Source organism: Capra hircus, chromosome 5, assembly GCF_001704415.2.
Source record: "Capra hircus breed San Clemente chromosome 5, ASM170441v1, whole genome shotgun sequence".
Lineage (NCBI taxonomy): Eukaryota > Metazoa > Chordata > Mammalia > Artiodactyla > Bovidae > Capra > Capra hircus.
In genome coordinates this window covers 114,336,614-114,352,316 of record NC_030812.1, presented here as the reverse complement: position 1 = coordinate 114,352,316, position 15,703 = coordinate 114,336,614, and the positions used below count along the sequence as shown (strand labels likewise).

The 15,703-nt window shown below is 58.0% G+C and overlaps 1 protein-coding gene across 2 annotated transcripts in view; it reads left to right on the top strand.

The window, feature by feature from the left end:
• Positions 1-15,703, top strand: part of PHF21B (PHD finger protein 21B) — an 89,622-nt gene that overhangs the window by 57,532 nt on the left and 16,387 nt on the right. For both annotated transcript variants that reach the window (XM_018048892.1, XM_018048893.1), the window contains exons 3-5: positions 10,620-10,712; positions 11,837-12,187; positions 13,377-13,517. In XM_018048892.1, coding sequence (XP_017904381.1) covers positions 10,620-10,712; positions 11,837-12,187; positions 13,377-13,517 — 585 coding nt within the window. The remainder of the gene's footprint in view (positions 1-10,619; positions 10,713-11,836; positions 12,188-13,376; positions 13,518-15,703) is intronic.

The following is a 15,703-nucleotide window of genomic DNA, read 5'->3' as shown; positions in this document are numbered from 1 at the left end:
CCAGGAGCTGCAGTGCCCTGGGGATCAGCCCTTGAAGCCCAGGAAGGAGCAGGATGCTCAGGGCAGGGGAGCCAGTGGGTACCTGTGGGCAACAGCCTTGCAACTTTGGCCAGCCCCAGGAAGGGAGATCACCCCGGCCTCTGCGGCACATGGGCCACTTGGACACCCTGCCCCTCCAGGAGGAAGCTGGCACGTCCCAAGAGGCGAAAATCCACCCCCAGAGGGCTCCCCGCCTGACCCACAGTGGGCACTTCAGGTTCTGCCTGCACACAGCAGCTCCACTTGGCCGGCTACACCAGCCAAGAGCCCTCCCAGGCTCCCGGTCGGTCTCAGGGAACAGCCAGGCTCTGGGTGGGGATCCAAGGCCCTGTTTGCTCGTGGACATGTATGCGGTGGTTCACGCACTCGGGCGGCCGGGAGGTTTCCCGTCTTCTGAACATTCCCGTCCATCTGTCCCCTGCAGACCAACTGTCGGCTCTTCCTAGTCTTGCCCATTGAAGGCGCTGAATGGTGCCCATGCATGTGAGCCCAGTGGCCCCAGGCACGCCCAGACGGGGACGTGCTGATCCTCACTCCATCAGGAGCCCCCGCGGCCCTCCCGCCAGCCCTGTCCCCCTGCAATCCTTCCCTCCTCCTCCCTGTCACCACACCTGGTCCCCGATGTGCGTGAGTGAGCTGGAGGACCCACAGCATGAGTCACACTGGCGGCTCAGGACCAGATGCCTCCCAGTGTCTGACCCTCTGGTCCTGGGAACAGGGGAGGCGGTTCTTGATGCCCCAGCTTCGAGGGTGAGGATGGGTGCTTGACATGACCTAGGCCAGCAGGGGAGTGGAATTCGAGTGCAGGTTGGCTGCCTACCCCCACCCCACCCCCAGTAACCGGGGCTCCGGGTATGCATTGGGTCCCAGCTGTAGACACGGGACGCGGGCTGGGAGGAGACCGCAGAGGCGGGGGTGCCTTTCCCTGGGTTTTCACAGGCACCCCCAAAGGCCCCTTGATGGTCCTGTGTGGGTGAGCTCGGGGTTAGGGGAGGTGGGCCACGGGCTTGGGGGGCCGATTGGGGCTGGCAGAGTTCGCCTCAGCACAGGGAAGGACGTCTCCGGCATTCCTGAGCATGATGGAGGCGGCAGTCGGATTTCATCTGCGAATAACAAGCTGGTTTTGCACGACCGTAAAAGTGGTGCTTAGGTTACGTTAATGTTTATTGGCACTTACGGATGTTGGAGCTCCATTGTTATGGAACTGTCACAGCGGTTCCATAAAGATGTGAGGAAAATTGCAAGTTGGGAAGCCTCTTGGCTGCTGCAGAGCGGGCAGTTGGCCACCTTCTCTGGGGAGCCCTTCATGCTTCTCGGGGGCCTGGGGCTGCTGCACCCCTTTCAGATGGGAGCTTCATGGGGTGCAGAAAGCAGGGGCCCCCACTCTGGTCAGCTCAGCACACACCTTCCTGGCTGGGAAGAGGGGCTGGGGAAGTGGATTCTCCCTTCCACGCAGTTCTCAAAGCCGCCGCAGAGCTGATGGTGAGCGTCCGGGGAGCGTCTGGGGCCACAGCTGCCCTGCCCCGACCCCAGGGACCCCACGAGCCTCCCAGACAAGGCTTGTCGAGGTCACGGGGACTGTGCCCAGACACAGGGGGCTTCTTCCTCTTGCCGGGAGCCTGGCTGTCAGGTGGCTCCTCTTCTGTGTCCACGGCGCTGGCCGGAGCCCAGCCACCCGGGTCAGATGGAGGGGACGGACGGACGGACGTGTGCTATCAACAGGGTAGCCTCCTTCCTCGGGGACCACCACTGCAGTGCTGGGGTCTGAGCTCCGTAAGGTTGAGCCCTCCCCGCCCAGCCTGGAGACGCTCCAGCACCTGCCGGTCAGGCCATGGGCACCTGGCTCCCAGGCCGTGCTCCCTGGCCCCTCCTACATCCTGAATTCCGAGTCCCAAACCCTCCCCTCTGGCTGAGGGTCTCAGCTCAGGACTCAGCTCGCATCACAAGGGTGTGGGTGGGCATCTGAGCAGGGTGATGCGAGGGAGGGGCGGCAGCCCCCAGGATGAAGCCAGCAGACGGGTCTATGGGGACGTTTAGGGGCTCAGGACATGGTGGCCCCAGAAACCCACCCACCCCGGCCAGACGTCTGGCTTCGCACGTTGCGGCCAAGGGCTCAGGCCGTGGCGAGAGCCGGGTCCCGCCGTAGGCTGGCCGTGTAACACCAGCCCCCATCTCATGCCTCGGTGTGGGGGTGGGGGAGGCCCAGCGGAATGTTCTGGCACCTAGGAGGGGAACTGGCAACACCTGCACGGCTCCCTATAGCCAAAGTGAGCTTCTGCTTCTCTTTCCTGGTGAGTGGCGAGGACACAGAAGCCCCGGCCCAGCGCCTGCCCGAGTCAAGCTTGGACAAAAATGCTGCTGCTTGGACCCGGCGACAAGCCGCTCCTAGGCACAAGACCGTATCCCCAGCCGCTCAGCATGCACACCTCTCACGGGCGCCGATTTGGGGCTGAGCTTCTGGAAGTTTAGGTGGGGGGTTACTGAAGGTGGCCAGCCGGGCAGCTGCTTTCCTTCACCTGGAGTGCGGGCTTTCCCGGAGGGACCGGGAGCCGCATCCTGGGGTGATCCTGGGGACACAGAGGACCTCCTCTTAACTCCTCAGCGAAGGGCAAATGCTCTGGGTCAGCAGTGGGGCCACGGCGCCCTGTCCAGTCCTGGGGCCTCGGTGGATAGAGATGCGCTGTGGGCTGCCCCGGCGTGACAGCGGTGGCGTGAGCCACCTAAGGAGCCGCGTCCACCTTGTTCTTAACAAGAAACGTGCCGTGTGGGTGTCATGTCGTTAAGAGGGCTCCCTGTCAGTGTTTCTAGAGTTCCATCCGTGTATCTGTGTGGATGTCAACATGGTCTTCATACAGACCCAGAGAAACCCAGCTGTCCTGAGTGTCCCAGGCGGCAGCCCAGGGTGGGGCGCTCTGGAGACCAGGGGCACTGAGCTGTGGTCGCCTGACCAGTCCGTTCCCTCCCCAGGACCTGGGGGCCAGTTTCTGTGGCTTCATCACCACGCCCGTGGTGGTACTGCCCCTGCACGGAGGAGCCCTGGGACCCACGTGTGTGTTAGTCGCTCAGTCGTGTCCGACTCTTTGCAGTCCTGTGAGCTGCCGCCCTCCAGGCTCCTCCGTCCATGGGATTCTCCAGGCAAGGGTACACTGGAGTGGGTGGCCATTCCTTCTCCAGGGGATCTTCCTGACCCTGAGATCGAACCCGGGTCTCCCGCATTCCAGGCAGGTTCTTTACTGCCTGAGCCACCGCGGAAGCCTGGGACCCACTCTGAACACCGACAGCTATCACTCCCAAGTCCTCAGAAGCCTGATGAGAGGGAAGGCCATGCTCCCATTTCTATGATGGGGAAACTGAGTCCCAGGTCACCAGGGCAGCCCTTGGGGGTGGGGGACTGGAGTGCAGGCTGCACCCTCTCCGCAGGAGTCCTTTAGAAGGGACCTGGCCTAGCTGGACACTCGTGTCCAGGACCTGGCAGCGTCCTGCGGGAGCGGGCCTTTTTCAGCCTTCCTTGGCTCCTCCCATCCCCACCCGAGCATCTCCTTGGCTGGGTGATCGCTTGAGGCCTGAGTCATCCACTGCTTGGCCAATCATCGTAGCCTCCTGATGGCCTTGCTTCCCGGGTCTGCAGGCGCTCGGGTCTGAGTGGGGTCGGAGGGCAAGGAGCCGGCGTGGCTCCCTGTGTGCCCTGCACCCTGGCGTGGCCCGTTCGGGGCAGGGCAGGGCCCGGCCTTACTGCAGAGGCGCAATCCTTCTCTCCTTGTGGCACCACCTGCTCCGGGCCAGCAAAACCCAGAAGAGACGCGAGCTTTCAGCTGAGAGTCACATGGCCTTGGGGGAGAACGCCTTCAGCCTCTGGGCCCGCGTGGCTCCGTTGGGAAACCGAGGGGACGCTGCGCGGTGCCCAGGTTCAGACACGTGCTTCACATCGTCCAGTTCTCTCAAGGGAGAGCGGAGCTCCCTTTGCAAGCCCCCTGAGCACCGACTTGGAAAGGGTCTCTCCTCCGGGTTCAGACTTTTTAAGATAGAAAAGCTCCATGGACCCTGATCCCGCAGCCTCTGAGTGGCGGCCTGTGGTCCTTTGTGCCCAGGGGCTGGTTCCTGACGTGCAGGTGGGGGGTCAGAGGGCAGGAGTGTCTCTCTGGTGACCATGGGGAAGGTCGGTCACTTCCTTCACAAGGTTGGAGCTTGTGGGGTCACTGAGCTCCGCCCCCTCCAGGTGTGGACAGGACCCCAGGGCCCCCCAGGAAGCAGAAGGGTCGAGTGTCCGGCAGAAGGCAGTGCAAGACCACACGTGTACTCACACAGCCATCTGCCCCACATAGCACTCCCAGGAGCCGTTGCCATGGCAACCCCTCTCTGGTGCTGTCACGTGAGAAGGCCCCTCTGTGAGGCCGGCCCTGCCGGTCCCGAGTGGGAACAAGAGGAGTTTCGAAAAATAGCTTCTGATGTCCTGAGTGCAACCGGAGGCAGGGTTGGGTCATCTCTGGGGCACCTGTCTGAGGGTTGGTGGTTTGGGTTTGGGGGCTCAGGCTGGGGAAAAGCGTGTGGAAGCCCTGGAGTCTGTAGGAACCTCCCACACACCCACCCACCATCCTCTGGCCTCCCAAACTCACACTCCAGGGAAGCCCTCTGTGCGGCAGGCATTGAATTGGAAACCTGTGAACGTTTCCAGTTCTGGGGTGGACGCTCACTGCAGGCCTCGGGAGAGGCCATGCGTGGCGTGCTCGACCCAGGGCTAAGCTGGATCTACCCGGTGCCTTCCCGCTCGCTGTGACACGCCGACAGCTGTCCTGGGAGAGGGTGTGTGGGGTTGTCTTTGGTTGGCAGTTGTGGAAACTGAGGCACAGAGGGGCTTCGGAGCCCCCACAGTGCTCAGGGTTGGAGGTTGAGTTCAGGGGCAAGATCAGCCCTGAGTTGAGTCCTGTGAGTGGAGAAAGTTCTGGAAAAGGGCGTCCGGGTGGGGTCTTAGAGGTGCACGCTCCTCTCTGCCTCAGCTCCACCCCGTGCACTCTGTCCCCCCACGCGGCTCGCGATGACCCCCACCCTGCTCTTGCCCTCCTGCCGCCAGGAAAGAGGACTGAGTGCCCCGACCTGCTGCGCATGCCCTCCGGTCCTGCTGCTTCCTGTCCCGCTGGCTGGGACTGCCAGTCTCCTGATCCATCTGGTCAGAGTCTGGGTGAGAGCTTCCCATCCTGCCCAGCACCCCAGTTTCCAGGCCGTGCAGGGTGCTGGGGGTTCAGTGTGAGCTCCGGATGCAGACTGTCCCCAGACACTCCGGGGTCTGTCCCCTGACGCGGAGGAAGAGCCGTTGAAATGAACACAGCGGGACGCGCGGGACACAAGGCTCTGGTCTCCTTTTCTGCATCCTCACACTTCCTCACGTTCCTGTACTTCCCTCTCGTCATTGTGGGGAGACGAACACATGTGCCCCACGTGCGAGATGGAGAGACCGATGCTGGAGAGCAGAGCGGACTTCCGCAGGTCGGCCCAACCAGAGGGGCCTCTGCAGGACTGGCTGCTGGACAGGCTGACCCCAAGGCCGTCCCTGCTGGAGTGCCAGGCTGCACCTCCCTCCCACGCTCGGTGTCCCGCTTCCAGGCGCCAGCCCGGCCAGGTGTGACCCACTCCCTCTACGTGGCGCTCACAGAGCCAACGTGCACCAGGCTCTGTACGGATCCTGGGTGCCCACTCCCGTTAGCCCGCTGCCACAGAGACGCTCCCCGTCGTGGACAAGAAGACAGCGCAGAGAGCTGGGGGCCACAAGCACCTGGTACCAGAACCCGAGCCCAGCCCGTCCGTGCCCAGGCACCGTCAGACACACCTGTCTGCTGGGCGCCTCCCACCCACCTCGGCCGGGACTGAGCCTGGCCAAGGTTTCCCAGGCTGCCCCGGGGATGCCACCGATGCAGGAAAACACATGAAGTTATCTTTGACTTTTATGGCCCCTTTTTCCCTATTAAAATGCTTAAAGCTGTAACTGTCGTCATAAGGAGCTCATTTATCTTGACCAGAGTGCGGTCATAAACTATCCGGGGCTGGTGGAATAGCCCCTGAGATGATTGTTTCTGCTGCTATCGATAAATTCCAACACGGAGCAGAAAGGTCAGCCCCTGCCAGATAAACTGTCTCTTCAGCCTGTTAATTAAAGGTTTATAAGGACGTGGAAGAACGTGCTCTGGGCTAAGCCTTGGAGCGAAGGGGAACAGATACCTGGCGATGGGGGGATGGACAGGGGAGGAAGGGGTCTCTGGTGTTCCTGGAGGAAACCCGCAGTTCCCGGAAACCTGCTCAGCAGCCTGTTTGATAAACTCCTTCCCAAAGGCTAGGACTTCGGGCTTTGAGTTAGGGAGTCAAAGCCTCCCTCCCTACCTCTCCTGCTCCCCTGGCACCCAGGACACCCTGCAGAGTGCTCCCTGAAGAGTCAGCGGGCACCCCGAGTCCCAGGCAGTGGCATAAACGTGGAGTCAGCGAGTGGATGACCTTTATTCTGTGATCGTCCCACAGGTGTTCACTGTTTCCCCCGTGGCAGCTCAGGTTTCTTTTTTGCTCACCGAGTATTCGAGAGTGAGGTCAAAGTAAAGTTCCCCCTGTCTCCTTCATCCTCTGACTCACCCCAGCCTCGGGGGCTCTGCCCTTCCAGCCGCCTCTGCCCATGCCTCCCCATCGTGGTCCCCTCCCCCAAGTCCCCTCCCTGGTTGTGAATTTCTCAGTGCGTGGACAGAAGTCACAAGTGTGTCTCAGGTCAGGAGAGAGGGCTGAGCATCGACCTACAATGAAGGCGTAGATGGACGGTGGCGCGTGTGAGACACATGGACACAGAGTAAAAGAGGAACTCAGAGAGGAATTAATATAGAAACACAGGACGCATGTGCCCAAGTGGACGCCAGAGAATCAAATAGCTGGTGCAGTAACACACTCAGAATCGGATGCACGGCAACCCTCACGCCTTTCCGTGCAGATATACATGGACTGGAAAAACACACAGATGGCGTGCAGCACTCGCCTGGATGGCCTGTTCGGGGATCTTAGCCAGAAAGGAGTCCCCAGGGAAGGCAGCTTCATGCCTGTTCTCTGGCTTCTGTGGGCGTTGGGCGTGGATTTGCCTTTGTGGTCCTGAGGCCCTGGGGTCTTTGTGCAGGAACTCCTGCTTCCAGGGGGCAGCACGGCCCCACCCGTGGATGGAGCCGAGTGCCCATGTGGGCCTTTTACGGCAGAACCTGCTGGAGGGACAGGCTGGTTTCTTCTCAGCCCACAGTCCCCAGGTTGGCAGAATCACCTGGGAGTTTATTTAATCAAATGGTGCTCCCTTTGTGCCTGCCGCTCACCTGTGCAGCTCTGGGCTGGGGCCCAGGGGTTGACAGCAGACAGACTCCACAGGTGATGCTGGATGCAATGGCGGGTCCAGGGGCTGAGGGCACCGCCTTCTATGTGCATCCCTCTGCGAGAGGCGGGCAGAATCTTTAAGATACGGGCATTGGACAGGTCTTGCTACACCGTGCTGGAGAGGGAAAAATGGCACGGTGGATTGAGACGCTCCCTCATAGAGTGACCGTGTTTGCTTGGATGCTCTCTGCATTGCGTATAAAGCTCTATTCCAGCAAATGTCCACGGTGAATTTCCAGTTAAATGTGGATAATTTGGCTCCATGCAGAGAGGCAGGCAGCTGGCTGGAAGGACATGAACCTCAGAGCTTGTCCACTTGGGGCAGGTGGGAAATTCCAGAGGAGGGAGGGACCACCCCATCGTGACCAGGAGAAGCAGCTCTGTGGGTTGTGGGGCCTCTGTCGTCTCATCTGGGGAAGGATGATACTCCTTCCAGGGACAGAGAGCTTTAAGGGGGGAAATTGGGAGGGATTTTATTTTTAGCAGCTATATTGTATATATTAGAATAATATATATTAGAATAATATATACACTAAAGTGTTATATTTAAAAAGTGCAAGGTGTTTGGCATAGGCATCCATCTGTGAAACCACCACTAGAATCAAGATGTTTGACATAGACGTCCATCTGTGAGACCATCACTAGAATCAAGATAGAAAACACACCCTTGACCCTCAAAAGTTTCCCTAGGCCCATGTAGTCCCTTCCGTTCATCCCCTATCTTGATACAGTCTCTAATCCCTTTAGATGAGTTTGCATTTCCTGGAATCTCATGTAAATGACATCATACAATAATATGTGCTCCCTTTTTTGACTGGCTCCTTTCGTTCAGCAAAACCACTTTGAGACGCATCCATGCTGTGCATATCAGTTGCTCAGTCCTCATTCCTTTCTCATTGCTGAGTAGTATTCCTTTGGGTGGATATGCCACAGTTTGCTCATCTGTGGACCTGTTGTGGACCTGTTGATGAACATCTGGGCTGTTTCCAGTAGAGCTGCTGGGAATACTCCTGAACAAGCCTCTGTATGGACATGTGCTTTCATTTCACTTGAGTAATGTCTAGAGGCAGCATGTTTTAGTTGGGACTGCTGCAAGAAAAGCACCATCAACTTGGGGGCTTAAACAGCACACACGTATTTCTCAGAGTTCTGGAGGCTGCAAAGTCCAAGATCAAGGTGCTGGTTGATCTGGTTTGCAGTGCAAACCCTCTTCCTGATTTGCAGATGGATGTTACCTTTGTCCATTTCAGCTGCGAGAACAAACTGCCACAGACTGGGTGGTTATTGTACATAGAAACTTACTGGGACTTCCTTGGCAGTCCGGTGGTTAAGACTCTGCCCTTCCAGTGTGGGAGGCTTGTGTTCCATCCCTGGTCAGGGAAGTAAGATCCCACATGCTACACAGTGCAGCCAAAACTGAAAAAAAAAAAAAAAAAAAAGTGTTTCTTTGAATGAGTATTAAACTTCACCAAGTGTCTTTGAGACATCCAGCGGAGATGATATTAAAAAAAAAAAAAAAAGGAAACGCTTAGTGCTCACAGTTCCAGACGTTGGTAGTTGGAGAGCAGAGTGCCAACTTGGCCAGGTGAGGGCTTTTTCCGGCTGCAGACTTCTTGCCTGGAGGAAGGGGCTAGAGTTGCTGCAGCCTCTTTTATAGGCAGGAATCTCATTCATTTCATCAGGATTCCACCCTCCTGGCTGAAGCACCTCCCAAAGGCCTTGCCTTCTAATACCATCACTTCAAGCATTAGAATTCGAACAAATGAATTTTAAGGGGACGCTAATATTCAAAAGTCTTCCCTGGTGTCTCAGACGGTAAAGAATCCACCTGCAATTCAGGAGACAAAGATTCGATCCCTGGGTTGAGAGGATCCCTGGAGAAGGGAATGGCTACCCACTCCCATATTCTTGCCTGGAGAATCCCATGAACAGAGGAGCCTGCCAGGCTTCAGTCCATGGGGTCACAAATAGTCAGATACGACTGAGTGACTAACACTTTCACTTTCAACATTCAAACCACGGCAGACTCCTTGCTCCTCACGTGGCAGAGACGGGAAGGAAACCCTCTCAAATCTCTCCTTACGAGGGCACTAATTCTGGAGTGCTTATCTAGACCATCTCTAATTCCTGATACTGAGGGGAGGGAAAGGGAACGAAGCCTTTTAAAATGTTCTTATTTCAATTGTTATTTACAATTAGTTTTATGTTGTGACATCTGATTCAAGACTAGGTTTAGAAAAGAAGCTAGACCTCTTGCTGTGTCTGTCTGAAGGGCTTCCCAGTGGCTCAGAGGTAAAGAATCCGCCTGCCAATGCAGGAGATGCAGGGGGTGTGGGTTTGATCCCCGAGCTGGAAAGATCCCCTGGAGGAGGTGATCACGACCCTCTCCAGCATTTTTGCCTGGAGAATCCCATGGACAGAGGAGCCTGGAGGGCTGCAGTCCACGAGGTCTCATGACTCAGACATGACTAAGTGAGCACGCACAATCCCATCAAGAGGCCTCCACCTTCATGACCTGGTCACTCTCAAAGGCTGCATCCGTGAAAGCATCACACTGAGGATTACTGTTTTGACACGCACGTTCCGGGGGACACTGACATTCAGTCCATAGCAATACACATATATTTAACTTTTTACAAAACTGTCAAACTGTTCCTTATACCAGTTTATGCTCCCAAGAGTGGCGGTCGGACTGCGTCCCGTCCTCACCAGCCCTGGGCTCGGCCAGCTCTTCTTATCGTCACCCTCTGAATGGGTGTGTAGTGGTATCTTACTATCGTTTAATTTGCATTTCTCTAATAACTCATGATATTTAGTATCTTTTCAGTAGCTTATTTGCCATCAGCGTATCTTCTTTAGTGAACTGTTCAGTTCGAATCAATTTTTAATTGGGTTGTTTTCTGATTAGTGCCTCTTGGCAGTTCTTTTATATATTCTGGGTACAAGTCTTTTTATAAGATAGGTGATTGGCAAAGTGTTTTCTTCCCTTTGGCCGTGACTCATTTTTCATTCTCTTAAAAACTGTCTTTCCAACTTCAGTTGTTTCTGAAGTTCAGTTGATTAATTTCTTCTTATGTGGAGTGTATCTTTGGTGTTGTATCCAAGACTCTGTGCCTGAACCACAGCCCCCAGATTTCCCCCCGTGTCGCGTCCCCGCGCCCCGTCCCATCTGAGTGCTGCCCTCCGTTGTCTTCCAGGCTTTGGGAACCATCACTGCAGTGCCTGTCACTGGTCCTCAGGTCAGCTCCTTGCAGAGGTTGGCCGGGCAAGGAGCAGCAGTGCTACCTCAGGTAAGCAGCCTGCGGCGGGCCCTGGGGTGTCTGTCTGTCCACAGCCCCTCAGCACTGAGGTTTTAGGTGCAACCACAAGGGAGTCCCTTTCCTCTCTTGCCTCCTCTGCCCACCTTCCAGAGGAGATGTTTGGACTAGACCCCATTTTTCACACACTGAAGAACTGAGAAATCAGTTCAGTGGGTCATGACCAGGATTTTTTTTTTTAATGGAATAAACTGTGCTTGACTAGACTAGAGCAGATGCATCGGAAACACTTTTGTGGGCAGAGTTTGTTTCCGGACTGGATCATGATGTAATGAAGACTTTCGAGTATGGGCCACGGTTGAGAAAAGCGTGAGAAACTCCGGACGAGCAGGTGCCTTTGGGAGACGCTGGGCCAGGTGCCCCCGGCTCAGTCTGGGGCCCCTGAGGCTGGGCTCAGCACTCTGGACCAGTCGACTGACCTCTAACCTTCCTGGGCGGAGTCTCCTCTTCTGCAGAGGGGGTGTTGCCAGTGCCTCCCTGGCCTTGAGGGCTGAATCGGGACACACGAGCCTTTGTAGCTGGGCCAGGTCTGGAGCAGAAGCCTGCCGGTGGGGTCTCAGCTTAGTGGGGTACCTGCTGCTGAGCTGCCGGCTGCCCAGGTGATGCCGGCTCCTGCCTGTCCTGGGACTGCAGGCTGCACAGATGCCCTCAGCTCGAACCCAGTGAGGGGCAGGGGCCCAGGGCCCTCTTGTCCTCGTGGCAGCCCCTCTGAATGCCCATCTGTGCTGAATTCACCAGGATGCTGTCCCCAGCAGGCTCAGATTCCAGGAGGGGGACAAACGAGGAATCAAGACGCTGTGAATCCAGAGTGACTGGCCTGAGTTAGAAGGATTCCCGCGGTGCTGTGGGAATAGCACCTCATAGCCTGCCTGAGGATCAGGGAGGGCTTCCTGGAGGAGGTGGTACCGGAAGCAGGTCCCCAGTCTCTACACCGCCATCCCCTCTCCTCTAACACGGGGGTCTCTGAGCCAGGTCACGTCCCTGCCCCTGCTCTGGAGTCTTCCCCAAGTCCTGGCTCTGCTCAGGACTGCTCTTCGGCCGGGCCTGTCAGCAACCCCCTGTGTGTCTGATCATGTCCCCGACCCTCCCTTCCCCAGGTTAGGCCAAAGACTCTGATCCCAGACAGCCTCCCCGTCACCCCGGGCCGGGACCGGCCACCCAAGCAGCCCCCAACATTCCAGAAGGCCACTGTGGTCAGTATCAAGAACCCCAGCCCCGCGCTCCCCACCGCCAACAACACCGTGAGCCATGTGCCAGCGCCCGGCAGCCAGCCGCGGGCCCTGCCTGAGCCCGCCGCCGTCAGCTCTCCTCTGAGCGGCGCCGGGGTGGCCTACGCCATCATCTCCACCGCCCCCAGCAATGCCGCCGCCCTGGCCCCCAGCACCGCCGTGTCCGTGGTCAGCGACAGCGTCAAAGTCCAGCCCCTCCTCATCAGCGCCGACAACAAGGTGAGGGAGGGCAGGCTCCCCGCGGGCCAGGTGGAGGGCGGCTGGGCAGCGTGAGCGACCGGCTGGCGGAACGATCGAGTGGCCGAGTGAATGGAGGGAGAGCAGAGGAGTGAATGGACAGCGAGGCTGGACGAGTCGGTGAGGGAACGATGGGGTGGGGCTATAAGTGAGTGGGTGAGCCGGTGGGAGGATAAATGGTGTATGAAAGAGGAGTCAAACGAGTGAACCGGTGTGGGAAGAAGGTGGGGTGCAAAGGGAGTGAGTACGTGAGTGGAAGACTATGTGGCCAGGGACTTGCCAGGTGGTCAGGGGTTGAGACTCCTTGACTCCACCGCAGGGGACACAGGTTCGATCCCTGGTCAGAATCTAAGATCCCGTATGCCTTGCGGTGTGCACCCCCTCCCCCCAAAAGGAAAAAAAAGACCGTGTGGCTGAATAAATCAATACTCGTGGGAAAAGAACAATGCCTCGACGGATGAAGTATTTCATTCGTTGGAATAATTAACTAGCTAATAAAATGTGTGGCCGAGTGGGTGGCTGGAAGAGTCCCTGCTGATGGAGGGAGGGAGTCGAGGACTTTATAGGCCCCGGTTGCCTCCTCTGTGATTCCCCCCTCCTCATTCCTCTACGATCGTGCAATTCCAGGCCCTGTGCCTGAAGGGGGTGGACACACCTGGCCCCCAGTTCTGCAGCCCTGCCCGTGGGGGCCCCTCCAGCTCCCCCTCACCCCTTCACCCCGTAGTCCCTGCCTGTGGGGCCCCTCCAGCCCCCCTCACCCCTCCACCCCATAGTCCCTGCCTGTGGGGTCCCTCCAGTCCCCCCTCACCCCTCCACCTGTAATCTGCCTGTGGGGCCCCTCCAGCTCCCCTCTCCCCATCCACCCCATAGTCCCTGCCTGCGGGGCCCCTCCAGCCTCCCCCTCACCCTCCACCCTGTATCCCTGCCTGTGGGGCCCCTCCAGCCTCCCCCTCCCCCTCCCCCCTGTAGTCCCTGCCCGCGGGGCCCCTCCAGCCCCTCTCACCCCTCCACCCTGTAGTCCCTGCCCACGCCCCTCCAGCCTCCCCCTCACCCCTCCACCCTATAGTCCCTGCCTGCGGGGCCCCTCCAGCCTCCCACTCACCCCTCCACCCCGTAGTCCCTGCCCGCGGGGCCCCTCCAGCGGCCCCTCACCCTCCACCCCATCTTCTAGGTCATCATCATTCAGTCTCAAGTGCAGCCGCAGCCCGAGAACACCGCAGAGTCGCAGGCGCCCACGGAGGAGCCGTCTCGGGGGGCTCAGGCCAGCAGCAAGAGGAAGGAAGAGCAGCCCTCGAGCCAGGAGAACCCCGAGGTGGGTGGCGGTGGTGCAGGGGCCGCTGTAGGACGTGCCCCGCAGGGGCTGGGGTGGAGACTGGCCCCGGGAGCCGAGGTCCCGCTGTTGCGTGCCCCAGACTTCCTGGCTGAGGGGCCGTGTGGGGCAGTGCTAAGCTCCGACCCTGGACCAGTCTGCCTGGCTTGGCCTCCCAGTCCGGATGGGGCCCCACAGGCCTCCCAGTCCTGATGCCGGGTGAGGGGAGGGCATCACGTCCATTTCCTCATCTGTGAGATGGGAGGGGTGAGTCTGCCTTCCCGGCAGCGTTGTTGGGAGGATCTCACGGTCTGTGTCCACTGGGGTCCCGGAAGTGCGCCTGGGCGCTGCTGGCTGTTGCCCCGCACTCCCGAGCCCGGCTGTCCCCCCATCCCGTCCCCCTGTCCTCAGGACCCCCTGTCCAGGGGACAGTCCTCCTCTTGGCAGCACATGACCCTGAGGCCGTCCTGCTCCTCCCTCCACCCCACTGTTCACTGAACGACTGAAGGCAGCCCAGGAGGACCCTGCAGGCCCTAAAAGTCAGCTGTTTATTGAACTTTTAGTCACCGCAGGTGGTGTCCTTGTGTTCCTGCTGGCATCCTCAGCTGTCCTGGGCCAAAATCACCCCCTCTGGGCCTTTTTCCCTGTGACTGCCCCTACCTGGCCCCCGTTCCTCTCTCTGCTGACTGTTTTGTCTTACAAGATCACCTTCAGAAACCATCTCCTCCAGGCAGCCTTCCCTGACCACCTACCACCAGCAGACCCCCCTGGGCTCCTCCAGCTCCCGTTGGTTCTGTTTATCAGAGCGCGGTCATCTGAAGAAGTCATTCATCCATTCGTCCAGTCGCTTATTTGTCAATCACAGCTCAGCCTTTGCTGCAGGCCAGGCCCTGGGCTGAGGATGGGGACGGTGAGACAGGGCAGACGTAGTTAGTCCGAGCACGAGGACGCTCACTCCTACCGCCAGACACAGGCACGGCCATTCGGACTTGAATCTGGGTTAGAATAAATGGCAGGTGTCGTCAGAGGATTACAAATTCTGAGCTGTGGGAGATCCAGGAAGGAGAGCTTCCCAGGTGGTGCTGGTGGTAAACAACCCGCTTGCCAGTGCAGGAGAAATCAAGAACGGCGGGTGTGATCCCTGGGTCAGGAAGATCTCCTGGAGGAGGGCACGGCAACCCACTCCAGCATTCTTGCGTGGAGAATCCCGTGGACAGAGGAGCCTTTGCGGGCTACAGTCTGTGGGATCGCAAAGAGTCAGGCACGACCGAAGCAACTTAACACACAGGGAGAGGGAGGAGACCTTGGAGGGGAGGGGTGTGATCACGGGGATGGGAACGGAGAGGGTTTCAGGAGAAGGACGAGTGGCATGTCAGCTGGAGGACACTGCCCAGGCAGTCACGCGGACATGGGGAGAGGACCCAGCACACCCGGAAGATTGGCCGGTCTCTGGACCTCGGGTAGCACGTGTGGGTGAGAATTTCTAGATGTTGTTCGTCAGTCACTCAGTCGTGTCCGACTCTTTGCGACCCTGTGGACTGCAGCACACCAGGCTTCCCTGTCCTTACTCGTCCAGAGTCAATGATGCTACAGAGAACTTCTCAACATGGGGTTAAAGATGGACAGTGGAGGCTGATTCTGGAAGACCCGGATGCAGGTGGCCAAGGGGGAACTTCATTCCTTGAGTAGTAGGGAGCCATGGAACGTCTTTGAGCAGGAGAGTGACTTGGCTATTGTCCTCTGACACATCCAGAAAGCCTGCTGGGAGTTGGTAGAGTGGACTACTCACCAAGGTTGAGATGCGGCCAGTCTTCTCTCTGGCTTCAGGCCCAATCTTGTCCCGAGAGAGACAGCCCATTCTATTTGGTGGTAATGAATGAGCACCCACTGTGTGCGAGGTGGGGCTGAGGGGCCAGCTCACAGGTCAAGCTCCCATGAGCACCCTTCTGTCCTCCGATGGGGTTCTCTGCACCCTTAATATTCAGGAAGGATTTCTGGGTGGCTTCTCTTTGTTCTTTCAAAGTGTATCTTAGTCAATTATTGTGCGTTTATACAATTAGTATAATTACATCTAACTACATAATTAGCGTAAATACATGTAATGATTTAAATAGAACGTGCAGTCACAACACGTCCTGGTGTAAAAATCCTTATTAAAGTTGCTTTTAGAAGAAGGCTGGGAGCTGTCG